At 59.6% G+C, this 22,832-nt stretch overlaps 2 protein-coding genes across 5 annotated transcripts; both read right to left on the bottom strand.

The window, feature by feature from the left end:
• Window positions 1-2,190: 2,190 nt before the first annotated feature.
• CIRBP (cold inducible RNA binding protein) lies at window positions 2,191-5,428 on the bottom strand. 3 transcript variants are annotated; one of them, XM_081091971.1, is made up of 7 exons: window positions 5,304-5,428; window positions 4,131-4,239; window positions 3,940-4,046; window positions 3,709-3,847; window positions 3,533-3,614; window positions 3,349-3,419; window positions 2,191-2,969 (listed from the first exon to the last, which is right to left on the bottom strand). In XM_081091971.1, exons 2-7 carry the CDS (start codon window positions 4,231-4,233, stop codon window positions 2,953-2,955), a joined length of 519 nt encoding a protein of 172 aa, XP_080948097.1. In that variant the 5' UTR covers window positions 4,234-4,239; window positions 5,304-5,428; the 3' UTR covers window positions 2,191-2,952. The 3 variants fall into 3 exon arrangements, with proteins under 3 accessions (XP_080948097.1, XP_080948096.1, XP_080948098.1); XM_081091970.1 differs by having other exon boundaries at window positions 3,349-3,443; window positions 5,304-5,421; XM_081091972.1 differs by having other exon boundaries at window positions 4,131-4,309; window positions 5,304-5,376.
• Window positions 5,429-14,172: 8,744 nt separating this feature from the next.
• MIDN (midnolin) lies at window positions 14,173-21,983 on the bottom strand (the record flags this gene model as incomplete). 2 transcript variants are annotated; one of them, XM_081093207.1, is made up of 8 exons in its annotated part: window positions 14,179-15,931; window positions 16,655-16,915; window positions 17,116-17,263; window positions 17,451-17,756; window positions 17,840-17,968; window positions 19,967-20,029; window positions 20,203-20,290; window positions 21,348-21,580. In XM_081093207.1, the coding sequence occupies 8 exons, from the start codon at window positions 21,578-21,580 to the stop codon at window positions 15,654-15,656; spliced, it is 1,506 nt and encodes a 501-aa protein (XP_080949333.1). In that variant the 3' UTR covers window positions 14,179-15,653. The 2 variants fall into 2 exon arrangements, with proteins under 2 accessions (XP_080949332.1, XP_080949333.1); XM_081093206.1 differs by lacking the exon at window positions 17,840-17,968 and having other exon boundaries at window positions 14,173-15,931; window positions 21,348-21,983.
• Window positions 21,984-22,832: the final 849 nt, after the last annotated feature.

Raw genomic sequence — 22,832 nt, 5'->3', positions numbered from 1 at the left:
GACCAGAGCAGGAAGCAAGCCTGGCCCGACGGGCAAGCACAGATGAAGATGTTTAAGTTCATTCTGTGCCACTACCTTTGCCAGGACCCTGGCTAAGTAGCTCAGTTGGTTAGAGCATTGTCCCTATACACCAAGGTTTTGGGTTCAATCCCGGGTCAGGGCACATACAATGAATGCCTAAGTAAGTGGAACAACAAATCAATGTGTCACCTCCCACCCACCCCCAGTATCAATAAAAAGCTGTACTTTTAAAAAACAAAAAACCTTTGCCAGGGTCCTGAAACAGGTGCATATCTCAGATGAGGGAGCACAGGGACCACCACCTCCTCCACTTAGGCTGAGTGTGCCTCCAGACCAACCAAGACGACAATGAAGTGACTGGTTGGTCTGTTTGGTTTGAGTACAGCTAGTGCCCTGAACCAAAGCCAGAAGAGGCTTTCTCTGGAGGAGCCCCACTTCCCACCCAGCCTCCACCTGAGGCTCAGGGACCCACCCTCCTCGGTCGCACCCCAAACCAGACTCAGATTTCTAGGTAGACACACCAGTCCTTTATTAAAATCTGACTTCCACATTCTGTCACACTGCTGCAGGTGAGGACTGGCCACGTGCAGGCTGCCAAACACCGTCCTCCTGAGTGACTTGAAACCCTGCACTCCAACCTTGCCAATACAACACCTGCTGGAAAAATGAAGAAGGAGTGAAGGGAGAACTAAAGCTGGCTCTAGCAGCAGGCACACACAGAAAACTGCCCCCACCCATGCTGTAGGTGGGACAGGAAACCAGAGAGAACCCACAAGGACCAGGCATTGTCAAGGCCAAAGAACCACGTGTCACCCCCCAGAAAAGCACTTACAGATGACAAGCTGAGAGAGCAGGGGGCTGGGCATCTGGTTCCTGCTCCGAGGTGAAGTCCCTCATGGGACAGGACCCCAGGTCATCACTGTTCTTGGGCCACCTTTCCAAGTTGCACTGGCTTCCCTTCAACCTGCCAAAGCAAAGGAGTGTTACCCCTAGGGTTTTGGACATGCTCATAGCTGCTTCCCACCTCCCCCTAAACCATCCACAGCTCCTAGGAGGGTCTCAAGCTAGTCATTGGGCCATCCTGGCAGAGGCCCTGTCACGGGCTGGTGTGACCAGGGCAAGCCTAAGCCTTGGCCAGGCAGCATTCCATCCCTAAGCAGAGCCAGCTACCCACTTGGGATGGAGCTGCTTAGAGAATGGTGTGGGCTCTAGGAAAAAAAAAAACTCATGGAGGCAACAGACATCAGAGAGCTATAGTTAGGAATATGAGTTAAGGAGGTCTGGAAAAGACTGTCAACTGATGAACAAAAAATCCAAAGGCAGGATGTTCAGTGCTCTCTAATCCTGCTTACAAATTGAACCTACTCGTGAGGTGAAACTTCCTGGGATGCTCGCCTGGCTGCAGGCAGGGAAGGGCTAAACAGCCGGGGTCTGACTTTAATTCTAGCTTGACTTTTTTTAAAAAAAGAAAGAAAATGGGAAAATAACAACAAAAAAACAGTCATAAAAACATTCCCAGGCACATAATTTTACTTTCAAATGAGCTCTTGACAAGAGGAGGGATGTGGACACGAGCAAAAGGAGTTACCTCGAATTACAGGGCTATTTCCACATATGAGCTAGCCAAGGGAGCAGCTTGCGTCTCAGAGGTTTCTGTTGGGCGCACAACACTTCTGTCCTCCGAGGGGCTGCAGCTTCCATAGGCTAGCGGAGAACTCTCAGAACTTGTGAAGCAACAGCAGAGCTAGCTAATGAGCAGTCAGTCTGCGGTCGCCCAGGGACACTGCCTGCCGTCTGCTCTCTGGCCTGCTTCTAGGCTAAGGCAGTCGGGTCAACGTCAGGTGCCCGCGTGGGTCCAGTCATTGCTGCACTGCCCGCCCCATTGAGCCCTCCGGCTGCCACTGCCAGAAGCCTCCCAGGGGCTGCCTCGACGTCCAACCTACCCATTCCCGTCAGCCACCTGCTCACCTAACCAGGACTGGTGGCAGTCGGCTGTCACCAGGGGCCCGCCAGTGTCAGTTTACTCTGCCTTCCTGGTCTAGCTCTCCATGGGCCTCAGGCAGGACTGGCAGACCTGCTTCTCAAATTGCCCTCTCTGCTGAGTTCTGAGTGCCAAGAGCTCGCAGCAGGAGTGTGTTGAGCAATGAAAGGGAAATTGTCAGAGCGAGGTTCATTTCAGATGGTTTTTTAATCTGCTTCGTAAAGCCAAAAAAAAAACTGTGTACAAGAATTCCTTAACCACTTCAAATACAACATCAATGGGATATGCATACGTCTTCCAGTAAAAAAGGACAATATAAATAAACATTTTCAAGAACCTCTTGGGGACATCTCCAAGTCTACTGTAAGTCATACAGAGCAGATGGGCCGTACAGGCCAGGCCCAAGTGGCAAGGCACCTCTGCTGCCACCTGGGACTTGGGACAGGTCCTACCATGCTACACTCAGAAACTGTACATTAAGTTGGAAAAAAGCCACAGCTCCCTCAGCTTCCAACAGAGAGCAGACTCAGAGTCCGTCCAATCTCAAAGAGGTTTGAATCGGAGGACCCAACTTCACCAGGCCAACCCCACTATAAAGGGAAGTAAAAAAGACAACACAACCAAAAACAAAAAAAACCCACACAACCCCCGATGATTTTCTAAAAAACTCATGGCTCATGGTAAAAAGAAAAAAGTAAAATCTGAAGTGCTTTTCAAAACGTTTTTAAAACCCTTAAAAACGGACAGTGTTTCCTTGAAAAGTAAAGTCTAGTATTGAAGCCATCTCGGGGGTCAGAAGCAGTCAGGCTGTGTTTGACAAGATCAGAACTGATTAGACTACAAAAGTGGGTACAAGGAGGTGTGTTCACTACACATTAACGATTCAGCGAAGCTCCCAAAATCTTTAAATATACAGCCATTGGAAGGACGATCTTGAGCAGGAAGGATTTTTACTCGTTGTGTGTAGCTGAGAACAAGAAGCAGGTACAGTGTAAAAGCACTGAAGCACGCAACAAGAGGCAGCATTCCACTCCCGGGTCCAGATCTGGAGGGCTCGGCCCTGCAGCCTCGGGAGCAACCAACCCCCCCCACAGCCAAGGGCGGCGGGGCCGGGTGGCCGCACATGCAGTTATGCTGCCTGCTTGGCAGGCCCCTCGTCTCCCTTTCCTTCTTGGTCAGTCTGATCTAGCTTTTATGTTTTTTTGTAGAAATGGCTGCTGGCATGGAGACCTGAGAGGGCAATCTCATCCCTTATGGGCAAGCACAGTGACAAGGTCTGAGTGTCGCTCATAGAGGGTGCTGAGGCTTGCTGAGCTCCCACCACTGGCCCTCAGAGCGTGACTTACCATAACTGTCGTAGCTGTCTCTATAGGACCCTCCAGAGCTCCGGTCACCATAGCCACCACCCTGACTCCGGCTGAAGGAAGGACACACGTGGGTGCTGGAAGGCAGCTTAGTGTACTCACCCCAACCCTGTGCCAGCGTCCCAACACAAGCCTCCCACACGCCCAGGCAGAACTAAGCCCTCACCTGCTGTAATAGTCTCTGGAGCCTCCATAGCCCCCACTTCTGGACTCGAACCGGCTCCCCCCATAGCCTCGGTCCCCTCCTCCTACAGAGACAGGAAAGACAAGTGAGTGCCAGCTCCTTCCAGCAGTGCTCCCATCATGTCCTCAAGGGCCTCAGGCCCCAAGAGTGGCACTCACCTCTGGAGAAACCACGGCCCCGGCCTCGGCCCCCACGGAAGAAGCCCCGGCCCCCAGCAGAGCCACCTCGGTACCCACGGGATCGGTTATCAGATGACTTGCCAGCCTGATCAACTCGAATCTGTCGCCCGTCCACAGACTGTGAAGACCAAGAGGTTGGCTCAGGTCAACCTCTGAGCCTCCCTGTCCCGCAAGCCTGAACCCTTTCACCCCCAGACAGCTGCCCCTCACCTTCCCATTCATGGCCATCATTGCATCTTTGGCATCGTCGATGTTCTCAAAGGTGACAAACCCAAAGCCCCGTGACCGCTGGGTCTCCCTGTCTTTCACGACCACCACTGTGGAGGGAGAAGTCTGCAGTCAGCACTTAACCTCCCCAAAAGCAGCCCTGATCAGCCGCTGCCAGTCCAGCACCGCCTCACCTTCAGAAATCTGTCCATATTTTGAGAAGACCTGCTCCAGCGACTGCTCATTGGTGTCAAAACTCAACCCTCCAACGAAAAGCTTGCCTTCATCTGATGCCATGGTGGCCTGTGGCAAATCGTTGAAATCCTCACTGAGATCCTCCAGGGCTTCATCGCTCACCCCCCCTCCGATTTTACTTTATACAAATGACATATGCTTGTTGGGGACACATTGAAAAATTGTCTTTCTGCCATTTATCACCCCAAGCCCACACCCAGAACTTAATTTTAAAAAGTTGTTAATTCCTTTATCACCCAGGGCCCCGTCCCTACTCAGGTCTCCCTGAGAGCGGGCCGGTTTTGCGTACTCCTCAGTGAAGCACTGTGGACCCCAGGTGATGCCCTCAGGAGATATTTAGGGCTGGGCACTAAAGGCATGCAGGTATCTGCCTCCCTCGTCACCCATCGAGTGCACCGTGGTTCTCCCCTTTACAAACAGACGCCTAACTCCTAACAGGACCACTGGGGTGCGGGATGGCAAAGTGCTTGGTCCACCACAGGGCGCCTGTGGGGTGGCCGGGTACTGGACCTCTGTAGGGAGCTGGGCAGAGTCCCGACGCGGGGGGCGCCAACGTGAAGGGGGCAAGTGGGCCGGTGTTGACTTGGACCGACCCTTGGACCGACCCTTCCCAGACTGGGGAAACCTCTGCCACATGTCTCTAGAACCACACGACTCGAAGCCCAACTTGGGGTGCCGAAAGGAGAGTGGGACACGGGGACGAAGGCTGTACTCCCCTAGTGCAAATCCAATGGGAAACCGGGGAAGCGGGAGCCTGGACCGCCCCCAGGTCCGCCCCGGCCGCACGCATGCGCCCTGCGCGCGCCCTGCGCCACTCCATCCGGGCACTTGGCGCTCCCGCCATTTCGCGGGGCTCAGCCTCGCGCTCGCAGCCGCCATTTTGCGGTGGCGCCCCGCTTTGGGCGAGCCTAGGCCTCTAAGGGGACGCCCTCAAGCTGCGGCTCGGCCCGGTCTACGGCTGCCCCTCGCCGCCGGCGGGGCGGACTCCACCCTGGGCCCGCCCAGGCACCACCCCTGCCCAGGGGCGTGCCACCGCCGCCCTGCCTCATCCGGCCGGCCCCAGGCCGCCCGCCGCCCGGGGCCCTCGGAGCCGGTGCCGCCAGGACCCTCACCACTGAGTAGGGCAGGTCCCTGACGCAGGCAGGAAGACGACGGTGCGAAACGACCAGAGCCTCCTAACGTGCGAGTGAGGGGGGTGACCGGGCGCCTGGCCTTATGTACGCCGCCTCCTGGCTCCGCCCCCGGGTGCCACCCCCTGCTCCGCGTTGGCCAATCCCAAGCCCCATAGGCAGAGACCGTGCCTCATATTCATGAGCTGTGGGCCGGGCTCGTCTAGGCCACGCCCCCTTCCGCGCGCTAGCGACAGGCAACGTGATTGGTGGGGACGCATGCATCCGCGTCCCCCGCCACCTGCGAACGGGGGGCGGGGCCAGCGGGCAGCGGGGCGGGGTCGACCCACTTCCGGGAGCCGGCTCCGGGTCTAGAACAAAGGGCCCTCGCCAGAGGCTGGAGCCCCAGAGAACGCTGATGGTTGCGTGAATCGCGGACATACCGACCTCACTCAGGTTCCTATAGACACCGAAGCCCAGTTCTTTTTTTTAAAAAATATATTTTATTGATTTTTTTACAGAGAGGAAGGGAAAGAGATAGAGTTAGAAACATCAATGGGAGAGAAACATCGATCAGCTGCCTCCTGCACACCTCCTACTGGGGATGTGCCCGCAACCAAGGTACATGCCCTTGACTGGAATTGAACCTGGGACCTTTCAGTCCACAGGCGGATGCTCTATCCACTGAGCCAAACCAGTTAGGGCCCGAGGGCCAGTTCTGACACCCAATTTCATCTGAACCCCGACACCAGTCCACATAACCAACACCCACGCAGTTCCAGGGCTCAAAGCTCCTGAATACACCAGTTCAGGTGATATGCCGCAAACCCCACCAAAACCCCACTACTGAGACAAGCTCATTTATATGGGCCCCCATATTCACCACCATTCCAATTCTTCCTACTTCCCAACTTTGGGGCACCCCAACTTTACCCAACCAAGTTTGTCTACAAAGCCCGACCCCTACCCACACCTAACTCCCATCCAATCCTGGCTTCACCTCATCCACACCCCAATACTCACCTGGGCATATACTTTTGTGCATCCCAGCTCTCGACCACAGGCTGACCCCCACCTTGCCTCTCAAGCCCACAACTGGGCCATCCTGGAGTCTTCACTGTAGACCTATGTTCAGCTCAGCCCTGACTTCCCCTCCACCAGGTGCTCCAGCACCCCTGCCTCAGCAAACCCAGAACCCACTCACTACCCATGGGGGCGCCGGTGCCACTCTGCTCCTCCTCCTGTGTCGTTTTTCCTGTCTTTTAAAGGTGTCCCAAGATCTCTGCTATCAGGAGAACCATCTTTACAGAGATCCTTACACCTTGGAAAGCCCCTCAGGGCAGAGGAAGTTAGTGCAGAACCTTGCCTGCCAGACCAAAGACCCTAGCGAGAGTCTCCAGAGAAGACACCCCAGAGAAATTCCAGTCTCGCTCCAGAACTCTCAGGTGGGTCTCGCTGATGCAGCAGGGACCTGCCTGGGAACAGACACTGTCTCCTGTGATACACAGTCTTGGGAACCTCTCTCCCAGGTACCAATTCATGACTCATCGTGGTCCCCTCTACAGCTTGTCCCCCCACGCCACAGCCCCTCTACATTACTCCCAGTCAGCAGCAGCCTACTGCTGTGTCAGCCACTTATGCAAGGTGGTTATTAAAAGGAGCAAAGACGCCGAAGCCGGTTTGGCTCAGTGGATAGAGCGTCGGCCTGCGGACTGAAAGGTCCCGGGTTCGATTCCGGTCAAGGGCATGTGCCTGGGTTGCGGGCATATCCCCAGTGGGAGATGTGCGGGAGGCAGCTGATCGATGTTTCTCTCTCATCGATGTTTCTAACTCTCTGTCTCTCTCCCTTCCTCTCTGTAAAAAGTCAATAAAATATATTAAAAAAAATAAAATAAAATAAAAAAATAAAAGGAGCAAAGAAAGATAACAGCACTCAGCTCCCTTTCCTGCTGGCCGCCTGTGGGGAATCTGAGGCCAGGGTTCCCTAGCCCGGGAGCAATTCCTGCTCACCCTTTCTGATCTGCTTCCCCAGAAAAGTCAGGTTGGGCGTTTCCTTGTCCCGGCTCAGACCAGGGGTTCCCAGGACCACTGCGCCCTGATCACTCTCTGCTCCTCCCACTTCCGCTTTGCACCACTTTCTGTGGTTCAGAGTTGCCCTGGTTTCTTGACGTGTCCTGTTCATTCATTCATTCCACCAGCACACAATTATTAAGCGTTTACTACAATCCCGTTGCTGGGTACGGGCTGCACACCTGCGGATACCGGTCACTAGATGCACCGGGCATTGTGTGGGAATTGTGTACTTGCGTCACAGGTGTGTAACCTGTCTCCGTACCTGTTTCTGTGGTAACCTGTGTCTGCTTGTTCCTGTGACTCGGTGCGTAATCAGAACAGTGTGTCTTTCGTGGGGTGCTCTCAGGGGGCTGCAGCCGCTGCGTCACGCTCACGCCGCGGACACTAGGGGGCGCTGCGGCCTAGCTGTCACCTTGACCCGGGTCCCGCCATGCAGTCTGGCTGCCCGCCTCGTGTTTCAGCGTGGGAGAGGGTCCCGTCTCGCCCCACGCCTCAGCCCGAGCCAGGAAGGGTGTGTGGCCGGGGAGGAGGTGGCTCAAAATAGCCGCGGGCGGGGGCGAGGCTGCTATTTGTGGCCGGGAACGCGCGGTGCTCGCCGCCTGCCTGGCGGGGATGGAGGATTAGGCCGGGAGGACCCGGTCGGCTCATTCACAAATAGCCCCTCCCCAGAGGGCCGCCGTGGAGGGGGCGCCGGCCTCCTGAATCACCCAACTTTGGTCCCGGGGCTGGGTTCTCCACTCTCCGCCCCGGCGTCGCCAAGGAGACGGGGGTGTGGCCGCCGAGCTCTCGCACCGCCCCCTCCGCCCTCTCCACAGTGCCCCACCCGCGGGTTGCCGGATCCTACCCCCACCCAAGCTAATGAACAGGCGGAAGGCTCTATTGAGGGTCTGGGGCCAGGACCGGAGTGGCTGGGATGAAAGCGGGTACCGCGTAATAACCGCCCCCTCCCAGCCTGCCAGGCGGGGGCCGGTCGGTGCACCTGGCGGCTGCCGAGCGGGGGCGCAGAAGCGGGATGGTCCTGGCCCAAATCCGTGGGGTCCAGAGCCAGGGTGGCGGAAGCGAGGACTGAATGTGTGCGGGAGTTGCCAGGTGTGGTGCACATGTGTGCCCGTGGGCAGTGGACTCGTGGGTACAGAAACAGAGAAACAAGTATTCCTGGGGACGCTTGCGTGGACACGAAAATGGGGCTTTGTGCGTGTGCACACGGGATGGCTGTGTGTGCATGGAACTCGTGTGCAAACACGTGGAGGTGTGTGTGATCACATATAAAAACATGCTTGCATGGCACACCACATGTGAAAGATCACGGGGGAGGGGGGTTGTGTGCAATACGGATGTGAATGTGGGAAAGTCAGAGACAGGGCTGACTATACATGACTCTCATGGGCTGGGGCTCACAAAGCATATGTGTCCATAGCTGGTAGCATGAGTTATGTCCCTGGGATGGGCACACAAGCTGTGCATCAGCAGTGGCCAGGGTCTCTTTGGGCAGAGGAGAGACACAGGAGGCCAGAGCCAGGAGGAGGAAGGGTTAAACTGCTCTCCACCCAGTTCAGACCTGCAGGAGGAGGTGGGGGCTTCTGATCCTAGCAGGCTCTAGGTGGCTGCCAACTGTGAACACAAGAGATTTAGCTGTCTCCGGCTGGGCTCAGTTTCTCTCCTGTTTTCTAGGAGGGGGTGTTCCACGTGGAGGGAGATGCACAGGGCAGGGGGACACCTGGTAGAGCTGCCTGTGACTCACCGCCCAGGACTGCGGAGGCTGGTTCTTCTGCACCTGCGCAGGCCCCCATCCCAGAGTGTAAATGCCAGGCCGTGACCCCAGTCCCCATTAACTGCATGCACCATGTGATGGGCTGCAGAATGGGACCCTAAGGGATTCAAGGAGACACAGATCTTGTATATTTGCCCCCACCTGCTCCTGGGTAGAAGGCCTGTGGGAGCCACAAGCCTGACTCTTCTGTCACACACACGTTTGCTCTTTCCCCATTTCATGATGCTCCAGAGACCTGGATGGCGGTCCCTTCTGCTGAGGGAAACTGAGGCACAAGCAGGATGGTAAAGGCAGTGATGAGCAAGCACACACCAAAAACATGCATTCAGGCATAGGACCTGTATCAGAAGGAGCTAATCCCGAGGGATGCCCTGTCCACTTGACCTTGGCCCCACACACAAGATGTCATTACCCACACACAGGCTCCATGCAGGCACAAGGGGCTTATGGCATCTCCATGGCAGCACTGGAGTGACACAAAGGTAGAGTGCCCCCTCCCCTGACAGCTGCAGGGATTCAGGGAAGAGCTGTGCGGCAACCAGCCCACACATGTGCCCACACCCCCCTGCACCTGTCCCCACCAGAATCACCTGGCGAGGCTCCAGTTGGGCCTGTGTGGGTGCGTCTGTAGCTGAGTGCTGGGTGTGTCTGGGGAGGACACTGCCTTGGGTGAGCAACTCTTCCAGGACCTGGGTGCCAGCTGCCAGTGTAACTTCCAATTTTGTACTTTTCTTAAGGGAGATCTTGTCTAAGCTAAGAGTTGAGGTGCAGTTTGATTTGAGGGTCACTCAGTTGACTGAGGTTGTGGTGGGACCAAAGTGTGGGTTGGAGCTGGTTTGGGGGGGTGTGTGGGGGGTGTTGTGTATTAGGGTTGCTACGTTGCAGAGCAGGGTGCTGATGAACTGTGAAGAAGGGTGCTACATGTGAGTGTCCAGCAAGAAGGTGGATTAGTCTATCTGGGGCTGTGAGGGGCCCTGTGTGGGAGTCTGAGGTGGTGTTGTTTCTCCAGGAGGCCTGTGGGGAGCATCTGGGGAGTGTGTGTGTGGGAATGCAGTTGGGGCCAGCCTGTGGGGGCTGCCTTTCCCTGCCACTTCCTGGGACTGGCCCTGCCCACATTCCAGAAGGGTTAGGGGATACCCTCCCCACCCCTATCTGCTCCCAGACCTGTAACCTTGGTCCAAACCCCACTCCCTTGGTCCTGGGCACCTAAGGCAGCAGTAGCTGGCTCCAGGGAGGGGCACTGAGGTGGGGGTGGAGGCCAGAATGTGCCAAGCATGAGGAGGGGGCTTCCAGAGATGGGGCGGAAGTAGTGGAGGGGCTGGTGGGACAGAGACGAGACGAAAATAGAAGGAGACCCATACAAGAACAAAGACAGGCTGAGAGGCTGAGCAGGGCAAAAAGAAAGGGGCTGAAGACAGAGAAAGAGAACTGGGCAGAAGGAGGAGAGGCAGGCAGAGAAGGATAGAGACCAGGGGCAGACATGAGGCAGTTGGCCAAGGACACAGGATCAGGGTAGGGCAGTTGGGAAGCAGGGCCCCAGGTGACAGGGGCCCTGCCCCCACCCACAGGCGGGCTGCTCACCTGGTTAGAATTACACCAGAGGCCACTGGTCCTCTGCCTTCCCAGGGTTGGGCAGCCGTGGGTGGGACTGGAGTCAAGACTCCTGGGTTGGGCCGCAGCACCCTTGGCTTGGTAACTGCCATTCCCAATGAGCCTGCAGAGAAGGGCAGATTCCACGAGGTCTGCTGGGGGTGGCTGTGTCCCGGGGCGCTTGCCCAGTGCTTGGGGTGCAGCTGTCCCTGGTGGCATACCACTCACTCCCATCTCACCAGAAGGCTCCTGGCCAGGGGCCTGGCTCCCTAATGTCTTCCCCAAGCGACCCAGGACTGACTCTGGCCTTTGGCATTTCAACACCACCATGCAGCTAGCCACCGTGACCCATCTGGCCACCCACAGAGGACTCTGGCCTCAAGTAGAAAGCCATGACCCCAGTGACCTTCTCCTGACCACCCACAGTGGCCTCATCACCCCAGGAGCACGGCCAACCTGTGAGCCACCACCTGCATTCAGGTCCACACCTTGGTGTCCACACCAGCCAGTCAACACCACCATCCTTGACCCTCATCCCAGCCTTAAGCCCTTTGCCTTGGACCAATGGTTTGGCTCACGTCCTCCCCAGCTGGCAAAGCCTACCCTGTTCACACTGACTGTTGACTTCTCTGAGTGACTTCTGGTCACAGAACTAATCTGAGCCACACCCAGGCAGCGACATGAACTTCCTGCCACCCTAACCTCTCCCTCTCGGGTCCTCAGCAATCTCTGCCTGGAGGCTGGCCAGGTGCCAGGAGCTCATAGGGGCACCTTCCTCCAGTCTCCCAGCTCCCTGCAGCCCTTTTGCCAGTCATCTCTCTGAACAAGAGGCCCCTTCAGAGGAGGCTCCAGCCCCATTTGTCCCTTCTCAGGCCTCTCCCCTAAGTCCAGGCCCAGCGTCCAGCCACTGTCCATCCTGGATGTTCTGGCTTCTGCTCCCTTCACCTGATTCCTGCTTTTATGTCTCCTGGTCTTTGCACACGCCTGGGGCCCCCGTTGCCTCTTCCTCTATTTGTCAAACTCCTATTCCACGGGCAAAGCCTCATTCCAAGTGTCCTCTTCCCATTGGGTCTCCTGGGCTTCCCAGCTTGGGGACTGCAGCACTCCTCCAGCCTGGGGTCACGCACACGGGGACGTTGGGGAGGGGCCAGCAGTCAATACCTGGGCGTAGAAGAAGGGGCGCACTCGAGCGCGCCGATGCAGGAGGGGGCGGGGGGCGGGGGGCGGGGGGCGGGCGGCGCCCCCGGACCCGCCTCCTCTTCCGTCAGAAGCTATCCGCCGGCGTCAAAACTGCGGCCAGAGGGGCCTAACGCCTCCGCGCCACACGGGCGCCCTCGGCCCGGCCGGGGCTCGGTCCCGCCTCGGGAAGGCAGCCCCGCCCCCTGTTGGCGTGTGCGAGGCCCAGCGCGCACCCACCGAGGAGGCGTCACCGGCGGCAGGCGGGGCCTGGGCCGCCGACGCGCGGTAGGGGGCGGGCGGGGCGCCCGCTGTACGGTGACGTAAGAGCCGTGCCAAGGCGCGTTGCCCTGGAAACCACGTTTCCATCCCTGTGGTTTCCGGGGCCGCCTCTTCCCATTCATCTTTTTCGTTAATGGGGGAGGGGGCGGTTCAGGGCCAACCCCAACACTTGCGGCCCCAGTAGTCCCTGCTCTCCCTGGGCCTCAGTTTACCTTTCCGTGCCTCCTACTCCTGCATGGTCTGACCTCCCGCCGCTGCAACACCTCGGGTGGGCACCCCACCCGCACTTCCTGTAGGTGTCTGCACTGCGGCCCTCAGCCCCAGGCGGGGTGGAGTCTTCTTAGGACCCCCGGGCAGGGCCGTGACTCTTGATTCCGGGGCTGCGCCCAGAGGGAGTAAGTTCCGGGGCATCAGGGCAAGTGTTCCCCGCCCTGCATTGTGCATACTCAGCCCCGTGATTCAGCGTGTTCCTGAGTGGACACCCTCCCTCTGCACCCCCCACCCAGCTATGCGGTGGTCACAGCGCTAGGCCCTGACCCTCCCCCTCCCTCCAGCCGGATTGCGTAGGCGGGGGTTCCACCTGAACTGCCCCACCCACGCTTCCACCACCGGCGGGGGCGTTTGCTCCGTTGACACAGGTCTGAAGTGATCAGCCTGACCTGGGCACCCTGATTCCTTTTTGCTGTGAGCGGGCAAAGATGATTTGGGGGTGAACGGATGGTGGGAGGGGCCCCAGTGCCTCCACAAGATGCCCCCAGGGTATTTCTGGGAGGGAACCTTTCCCTTCCTTCTGGGGTCCCAGGGAGCTGGGCCTTGGGAGGGCAGGAGCTTGGGCCATCAGAAACCAGCCAGGGAGGCCTGGCCAGATACCTGTGAGAACATCTTTTCATATACCAAGATTTCGGGTTAGATTCCTGGTTAGGGCACAAACAAGAATCAGTGAATGCATAAAATAATTTGAGCAAATTGATGTTTCTTTCTCCCTTCCTCTCTCTAAAATCAATAAATAGAAATTAAAAGAATCAACCAATGAGTGCATAAATAACTGGAACAACAAATCAATCTCCAATTTAAAAAATCGGCCAGGGGTGGTAGTCACCCTCTGGACCAGTGTTTTCTCCTCTATGAAATGGGAGGTGTAATTATCTTAGGAAGCAGTACTTGCGAAATGAGGGAATCCATGTAAAGTAAGTGATTGTCCTGTGACTGTCCAACCCCAAGTAGATGAAGGTGAGATCCCAGAGAAGTGGGAGACAAACTGAGAAACTTCCCAGGCGAGAGGGTTGTTCCTGGAGGCTGGATGCATGAAGGTCAGGGTCCGGGAGTGCTGGAATGCAAGGCCAGGGAGAGTTCACACTGGGCCTGGTGGCCTTGCACAACAGCCCCAGGCCCTGGGAATGATGGATTCCTTACTAGAGAGGGGGTGGGGGCTCAAGTCTGGGCCAACCAGAGCAGGGAACTGAGAGGGTAAGGCCCCACACATCCCCTACCCATACCCTGGACTTCGGGCCTTGGGCACTGGTGGCGGCCTACCTGCCACTCCTCTGCAGGGGCAGCTTCCTGCTCACTCTCACCCTCAATCAGGGAGGGGGCCTGGGATGTTATGGGATCCACTCACACCCAAGATGGTGGGAGACCCAGCATGCCACCTCATAAAGGCACCCCTCCCAGGCATGTAAGACCACTAGTTATCAAGCTCTGGAACAGCCCTCCCTCGCCCCAGCGGAGCAGGAGGGACTTTCACTTGCGTCTTTTTATTACTTGAAATCATGGTGTTGGTGTTTGTGTAGGCCTTTTTTCATACAGGAAACTCACGAAAAGTGCAGGCACACCCCACAGCCCGACCCCAACCCCCAGGACTGGTAATGCTTTCTTCAGGGGCTGGGCATGGTGAGGGAGGGGGGCCGGGCAAGGGTGGTTCCTGCCTGGGCGTATAGACATTACTTAAAAATTGTTCAAAATAAAAGAGAACACACATTTAAATAGGTATCCAAGACAGTTTTTCAAAAACAAATCTGCCCCTCTTCTCTCCTTTTAGAAAAACAAATCTCTGACCCCTAACTTTCTGACCCCTCCTCCCCGCCCACCCCGCCCACAAAAAAAATTTACAGAGCTACAGTTAACACATGATGTTCACATCTGAAACCATTAACTTGAAACACATATGGGGAAGGAGTGAGGACCTGGGGGAGTTCAACTACAAGTAGGACAAAAGGAGGGAGACAGGCAGGGGGTGGGGTATCCTGCAGGACAGACAGGTGTGTGTGTGGGGGGAAAGGCCCAGACATCTCCATTTATCAGTAAAAAAAAGTGAATGAAAAATAAACTCCACCCACATTGAAATGGCCCCAATTAAGGGGAGGTTCCTGTCCCTCTGCTCTGGGGCTGAAGACCCCTGGGGCATGGGCATGAGTGGGGAGGTTCCAAATTAGACCAGCAGCAACCCTCCCAAGGGGTTAATGCTACAGTGTAGCCCCTAACCATGAGATTCACAGCTCAGCACCCCCTCCCCTCCAGGTTGCAGGAGAGTCACCCCGACACAGTCCACAGGCCCAGATCACTCAGGTTGGGCTGAGAAGTAGGGCTGGGGGCATCTCCCCGACCCCACAGCAATTTCTCTCCTGATTTTTCAAGAGATTCCCAACTACTATTGGCTCAGTCAGAAAATTAACAGTCTATAAATACCCAGAGCTCAGGAAAAAAAAAAAGATGTGGGGTTGGAGAGTGGCATCAGAAGAGCGTCACACAGTGCGTGGCCAGCAAAGGCAGGCAGCAAGTCTGTTCCCCTCCGTCCCTTCTCTGCCAGGAAAGGGTACTGACTACACCCAGACCCGCACTCCAAGGCAGGTTCTGGCCAGCCTCCCCTGAAACAGCTTTTCTTTTCCAGGAAAAAGAAACTAAGAAGAGAAAGTAGTACAGACGTGGAAGAGACAGCCCCTGGTTGGTGCAGCTGTGGGTCCTGTGAGGTGTTTGGAGCCCCGCGGGGCCCTGCTGGGTAGGCGGAGACCAGAATTGGCAGTGGGGGTTCTCTTCTCTGTGGCCCCCTCCTGTCTGTAAAGTGCAAATGAGGCATCTACATTTTAGACTTAAACCTGAAGGGGGGGTGGGGTGGAGCATCAGAGCTGGCGGAAGGGGGGGGGGGGGCTTCTTCCTCATTTCTGCTCTGAACCATCTGGACAGACTGCTACATATTTGGAGCTTGGGAAGGTGGGCAGGGAAGGACCCTGCGTGGCTGAGGGAGGGTGGGGGTACAGAGGAAGAGGTGGGGAGATGTGAGGCTGAACCGAGGAGGCAGGAACCCAAGGCCACGGAGGGTTTGGAAAACCATGGTAAGAATTGAAAATTTTAAAAAACCAGGACGCTGGCTGAAGAGGGAGGGGCCTCCTGCAGTGCCCACTGCCTGCCCTCCTGAGCTGGGCGATGCTCCCAGCCACCCTGGGCAGGGGTGAGGGACAAGGTTTCTAGGCCACCACGAACTCTGACTTGATGTCGGGGTTAACTTCTGGCTTCCAGACAGATTCCTCGAAGTCAAGGCCCAAGCCCGAAGCCTCACTGGGGCTGCCACCGCTGCCTCCGGGGCTGCTGTCGCTGCGGCCGGCCTTGCGGCTGGGTGGCCAGTGGTAGGGGCCTCGGGCATCCCTCCGAGCCTTTCTGCGGAGCCGTTTCTGCTGGAGCAGCAGCTGCAGGCGCTCCACCTTGCAGCGGGTGGCTCGGTTCTCCGTCTGCCGCAGCCGGTCCCCTGTAAAGGAAGCAATGACCATGACCCCCGGGGAGAGGCTGGACCCCCAGCAAATGCCCCCCAGCATTAGGCACAGTCCAGGGCCTCCTGGACACTAGTTCCATTGAGGGAGTTGATCAAGAGTATCCAGGGAATGAATCTCCAGCAGACTCCTGGGAGCTGTGGGTTTATTAAAACTTGTCTGAAAGTCCAGCACACCAGCTGTGAGCCCTGTGAGGGCAGGGCCGTGTCCAAGACAAGCACTCAAGACACAGTCACCGCATGAATTAACTGCAGCTCGAGCCCTTCCAGCTGCTTCTGTGACAGAGGAACTCGAGCTCTGGCCATGGTTTCCCCTTCGTGGCTTGGGCTGGGGGCCCACTGGACAGAGTGGCATCACCAGTCTGCGAGACTCCGGATTCATAGGGAAAAAACAAGTGGGGGAACACGGGGCCATCGAGGAGGGGAAGCCAGCCCCCCTCCCTTCGCATGGCTGGGCCATTCAGAGGCTCCACCTGCCATCTGGAGAAAGTGCCCGAGGAGGAGGTGAGGGGGAGCCCCGCTCCCCTCGGGAGGCACAAGGACACTTTGTGTGCCCAACACACACTCCCTTCTCTCCGGGCTCTTTCGGGGCAGGCCGACCGGCAGCTGGTGCCTCCCCAGCCTGAGGGGGGTCAGCTGCTCCGAGCTCTACACAGAGGGGCCTTGAGCGGTGAGAATGGGTGGGGCGCCTTGGACACTCACCCGTGGGCTTGCCCAGGCGGGCCTGGCTCAGGGCGGCCGGGGCCGAGGCCACCAGCTTCTCACAGGAGGTAGTTTTTGGGGTGAGGTCTGAGGCGGGAGAGGCAGGTGCACACTGGGCGTGGCAACGCAGTTGGGTCAGTGATGGGGGCATGCCCTGGTAGTGCCGCGTGGCACTCAGGAGGTCGTTGAGGATCTGCAGGATGGTGCCGATGTCCCGCCGCGGCCGCCCACTGCTGTCCTGGCAATTGGGGTGCAGCGTGCCTACAGGGGGCAGAGCGTCTTGGTGAATGCCCAAGGGATGGGACCCTGGGGCAAGAGTGACACAAAGACTCCCACCCACACATGGGTACACACAAAGCCTGCTGTGGGGTCACGATCTGAGGGTGGGATGGCGAGTGTCCCACCCCTGAGGTGTGTGCATGTGACCACTGCTGGGACAACACAGAAGCCATGATACCTACCAGAGAAGGTCCCTGAGAAGACCCCTGGGGCGTGGTTCACGAAGCTCTCGATAATGGCACCAGGTTTTCGGGAACGGGAGGTGGGGCTGCCCCCAGGGGTGGATGTGGGGCTGGCCCGGGCACTGGCAGCAGGGGAACAGTCCATCTGCTGATGGAATAGGGGGACATAGCTTAGGGTATAAGAAAAGGCCTTGGGGTTCAGGGTCCGGGACCACCCACCGGCCCAGGATCCAGCGATGGCCTTTGAAACATGCAGTAGGGGCTCTGAGTCCCTTCTCCACCCCCTCCAAACAGCCCACCCTTGGGTTTGAAGGATAAGCCCTTCCCAGACTCACCTCGGGGCAGGTGGTGGGGGCTGAGTGGGAACGGAAGGAGCCGGCTGTTACAGGTGAGGGGGATGCAGGTGCAGGGCTGGTGGGCACTGGGGGGACACGGACAGTACTGGACACTGGCCGGCAGGGAGAGGACACAGGAGTGGTCATGCTGGGGTCCCCACGGGTGGCAGCGGTTGCAGCTGCCAGCACATGGCGGTGTTGTAGTGGGGCGTGCTGGGCTGCAAGTTGAAGCTGGACGAACATCATGTGGTCACCCACTCGAAGAGCCAAGGTCAGCGGTGAGCGGCCTGACAAGAAGTCACTGACCTGCAGAGAGTGGCCCGTCAACCCCAGGGTCCCAGCCCTAGGCGCCCAGCCCGTCCCGGCCCAGCCCCCCCACGCTGTGTGACCTGGGGCCTCTCGCCGCCCCTCTCTGGGCTCTGGGGTCCCTGTCGGTGCCACGGATGCTTAAATAAAATGAATCGGTATTTCCGGAAGCCGCCTCCGCCAGCCCGGCCCGGCCCGGGCGCCGCTGGGGGCTGTGGGGGACAGAGGCAGGTCAGACAGGGGGGCCTGGCCCTCCTTGGCCAGCTTGGTTCTTTTAAGGGGAAACTGAGGCCAGAGGGGGCGGGGCCTAGCCAGAGGTCACTGCCCTCAAATAACCCTCACCTTGTGCCTTCCCCCACCCTCTCAAACCCCCAGATCCTCTCTGCCTATGATTATGAGAGACCTATCTCAGGCCCCCTCCCAGTTAAGCCACAGGGGTGGGCAGCAAGTGGGTGGAATTGCCGGACAAATTCTTCATCCTAACCTTTGCTTTCTCAAGATAAATATTTATCTGTCCTGGGCGGGGCGGAGGCTGAGAGAGAGGCGTCACTGTGGGAAGGGGCCCTGACTGGTTCCCTGGAGCCAGGGTCCCGCAGGGCCTGAACACAGCCCATGCAAACATGAACCTTCCAATTGGGGTCCCCCTTCACCGAGGGTGTGAGGTGCCTCTGACCCGTCTGCAGTGGGGCCTGGCTAGCACAGAACTGTCCCCAGGGGCCGGGCTGGGGTGGGTGCGGGGGGGAGGTTTCTGAGAAGTGACAGAGGCTGGATGACTCAGAACAACCGCCTCCCAGCTCTCCCCTGGCAGCGGCTGGCGTAACCTTCTCTGCTTGGGGGCCTTGGGGAGGAGGCGAGGGAGGCAGGCAGTGAGAAGCCCCCATCTCCCAGCCCAGTCTGCATGACCCTCCCCCACTCCCAGAAATGCCCCTTGCAGAAAGGGCCTGGGGTAGCTCCCAAGAGCAGCTGGGTCACCCCCCCCCACACCCACTCCCTCCCGCAACTTCCTCCCTGGGGAGGGCAACCGGGCAGGCATGATGTGGTGCCAGGCAGGGAGCAGCCCTGGGAGCCCAGTCAATCCACCCAGCCCCCCTCCCTATCTCCCTCGCAGGCACCCCGGGGCGGATGTGAACCAAACACAGAGGGCCCCCCTGGCAACCACATCACCCCCCCAAGAGTAGGGAGCTCAGTTCACATCTGCCCCAGGAAATTAGGAGACACCCTGGGGCTCCCAGGACTCCTGTTCTTCCCCACCTGGCTACCCCTCCTGATGGCAGACCACCCAGCTACTGCTCTCCCCCCTCTTCCACACTAGCCGGCTGGTGAGGGCAGGATGCTACATGTCGGGGAGGGGGCGAGGGCCTCAGGCAGGAGGAAGGGAAGCGGCTGAGCAGGTTTCCTGCGGCTGGCCAGCCCAGACAGGGAGGCCTAGAACCTGCCCACCCCCTCTAGGGGAGGGCAGCAGCCTGCTTCCCCCACCCTGGCAGCAGGCGGATAGCTGAGGCCTGTGTCACCCTCCTGGGAGGAGGCCCTGCCGCCAGAAAAATGAGAAAAGGAGGGGGGAAAGGCTGCAACAAAACCGGGAACCTGGGTGTGGGCCAGCCCAGGCCTCCCTCCTCATCTTCCTCCAGGCTGCTTACTAAATATTTTCCTAACATCCTGTGTTGGCCTCGCTGGGTGCCTGGTTGCCCCCACCCCGCCCCTCCCCTCCCCTCCCCTCCCCTTTTGGGGCAGAGAACAAAGGCCAGAAAGAGGAGGGGGAGGGGTGACTACCCACCCCTCACAATGGGGTCACGAAAGGCGGAAGGAGTGTCACCCAGGCCAGCCCCTCCCTCTCCCCACTAGCAGAAATTTTATAAAGGTCGCTCTGGGGAAACTTCAGTGGCCCTGGAGGGGGGGCACTCAGGGACACAGGCCCCGGGGGTGGGAGCCTGGGCTAAGGTCACCCGCAGGCAGGCTTGTGAAAGCTGGGCCCCCATCCCCCATGGCAGCCACCGTGGGAGAGAAGGCCCTCAAGGTCAGGTGGTGAGTGCTTGGGGGGAGGAGGAAGAGGAAGCTGGGTGACCAGGCCAAGCTGGCAAGAAGGCGGAGCAGCTCCAGTCCCCTCCCCACAGGCCTCCTCCGAACAGAAACAACCCCAGGCTCTCCAGAGGGGTTGGGCTCGGGGCCTGCTAGCCCCTGGGCAAGGAGGGGCGGGCGGTACTTAGTCTCACCTGGGTCTCTGTTAAGCTCTCCAGAGCCTGCATCACAGACTGTTCTGGCCTTGAGGCCTGAGACTACAAAGAGAAGGAGGGGAAGAGACCCTGAGTATGCATTCTAGGTCGGGCACCTGGGCACAGGGGCTGGGAGGGCCCTGCTAGGTGGGGGGGAACCCAGACAGGTGTGAGGGGGACCATGCTGGCATGAAAGGGCGCTGCCCTCCCATGTTGGGGCCTCCTCAGCCATTTACCATGAGGCCCGCCTCCACGGTGGGCACGAGAGTCAGCTTGCTGCCATCCCCCACGCCGAACTCCTGCAGCTTCCCCGAACTGAGCCGGCTGGTGGGGTGGGGTGGGGAGGGGGAGGAAGGAAGAGGGTGAGGCTACAGCAGAGACCAGGCAGGGACGCGGAAGCAGACGCCGAGGGAGTGCTTGCTAGGGAGACAGAAGTCCTCCCACCCCCATCTCTGCCTGGCCGCTAGACCCTGGGCCCTGAAAGTGGGGGCGAGGCTCACTATCTGGTCCTGGGACCCCATGCTAGTGGTTCAGACCCCTTCTCTCAAGGAACCCCAACTCTGGAGTGGGGCACCCCCTTTGCACCTCAGCAAGACACTTTTTTTCCTTACCCGGGCCCCACTTTGCCCTGTGACACCCTCCCAGCCACCCCAGGGCCAGCCCTGCCGGTAATTCACGAACTCCAGCCCTGGGCTCCTCTTTGTGGGGCCACAGGACGTAGCCTTCAGGGGCTTTGCCCGGCAGGGCTCCCCCTCCTCCCTCCTTCACTGGCGTAGGCAGCCGCCGTTCAGACAAAGGAGACCCTCCCCCTCTTGCCCCTCCCCCACCGAGGCCCCTCCGCTGGGGATGGACACAGCGAGTCCCCGGAGGCCAGCGGGAGGAGGGCTTCCCAGCCTGGAGGCGATTTAAATACCATGGGGGAGGGGGAGGGGAAGGCTGAGGGGAGCGCTCGTGGCGAGAACAAAGGGGGGCAGAGAGACGCAAGTGGAAGGAGACAGCCAGACGCACAGAGGCCTGCCGAGCAGATGCGGAAGCCGGCGGAGAAGCAGGCAGGGGAAGCGACAGCAGCGGCCCCCCTACCCCCGCAGATGGGAGCACCGCGCCGTCCCAGGGCTCCCATCGTCCCTCGAGGGGTGTCGCCTGAGCCCAGCGGGAGGCACCGTCGCAGCAGCCTTTGTGCAGCGACCCCAGGCGGGGGAGGGGGCCGAAGCAAGCAAGGCCGAGCAGAGGGCGCCCGAGAGCGCGCCAGTCCCCCCACCCCCGGTCTGGCCGCCCCCTTCCTTTCCCGAGCTGCGAGCTCTTTGTTCCCGTCCGGGGGCCGGGGCCACAGGGATCAGCAGGCCAGGGGTGCGCTGCGGCAAGGGCGGCGCTCGGTACCTACGTGTCTTTGTGGAGCAGCGCCAGGCGCTCCTTGGGCACTTTGAGGCGCTGGGACAGCCGCTTGCGCAGCCCCTCCACCGTCTCGTCGGGGGACACCGACAACTCGTAGCGAGTGCCCGTTGTGCTGTGGATGGCCAGGCTCATGGACGCTGCATCCGCCGCGGAGCCCAGCTCGCAGGCGCCGCCAGGGGCCCCGCGCCGGCAGCTCCGGGCGCCGCCAGGCTGCGGCTCCATCCCCGGCCCGCGCTGGGGAACTGGGGTCCGCGGGGCAACGCCAATCCTCGCCGCGCCTCCGGACAGGGCCGGGGCTCCCCGAACCAGGGTTCTCGGGGTCACCGGGTATGAGGGGCAGCGCGTGTCCCCTTCGAGAAGGTCCCAGGAACAAATGGCGAATCAAGAATCTCAGTGGCGCTCCGGGGTCGAGTCGGCTCGTTGGGGCGCCTTCCGGGGGTGGGGACTGTACTTGCGGCTTCTTTCAAGGGCGGCGGGAGTCGACCGAGACTAGGCGGGCGCGGGGGGAGGGTCCCGGAGGAGTGGGCGCCGCTGGCTGACCGCGCTTACTGCCGTCTGCCGGTCGGGCCGCGTTTCTCGGCGCGTCACCTCCCTTAGCAACAGTCGCCGCCGCCGCTCCGAAGATCTGGGGGTGAAAGTAACAAGAAAAAAAAGTTATAATGTAGCAACGTTCCAAGGGGCGGGGCCTCCGCCCCCTCCCATTCACTACTTACTCTGCCGGCCCGCGCCGGCCAATCGACGCGCGCCGAAGGCCTAGTGGGCTGCGCTTACCGGCCAATGGCTGTAGCCGCGGCGCTGCCCCACGTGGCCGCAGGGCCCGCCCCTGGCCCCGCCCCTGCCCCGGTGGCCAAGGGGAGCGCGGCGGGGGCGGAGCTGGAGCCGCAGAAGCCGGCCCCCACGCCCCCGCCCGCGCCGGGGGCCATTCATAAGGCCTGGTGCCCACAACAAAGGGCGAGCGGCCCGGGAGGACTCGGGACCTCTTCCCGGAGCTGTGTGGCGTGAGGGCCGGCTTTGTCCCCGCGCCAGGATGGGCAGGATGTCGCGTGACCTCTCCCGCGTCCGTCCGGGAAGCTACCGCGAGCGGAAGCGAGGGGCAATACCCGCGCCTCGTGGCTGGGCCATGTTCGGCGGCTCGCGGGAAGGTTCGACTTTGGGGCGTGAGGTCTCCACGAGCTGATGGCGAGTCCTGCATCCCGTGACGTGGCCGGTGTCGGGGGGACCCTGGTGCTACCTCGCGTCCCACCCCAGTCTCGCGGGCTGGACCTGCTTCTTGAGTCGCACCCGCCGGAGCTATGACGTGACGCGGCGTCCCTGGTGGGGCCCGCGCGCACGGCTCTGCTCGGGGCTGCGGTGAGTCAGCAGCGCTGGCGCGCCCTCTGCCGGCCCCCGTCCGGGAGCGCTGCTGAGAGTCCTGGGGAGGGGGCGCGAGAATGTCCCGGGCAGGGCAAAGCCGACCGACTTCGGGCGTGGGGAG

Source organism: Myotis nattereri (genome assembly GCF_964212035.1).
Source record: "Myotis nattereri genome assembly, chromosome: 5".
NCBI lineage: Eukaryota > Metazoa > Chordata > Mammalia > Chiroptera > Vespertilionidae > Myotis > Myotis nattereri.
The sequence above is the reverse complement of the archived record's forward strand: the minus strand, read 5'-3'. Positions and strand labels throughout refer to the sequence as shown.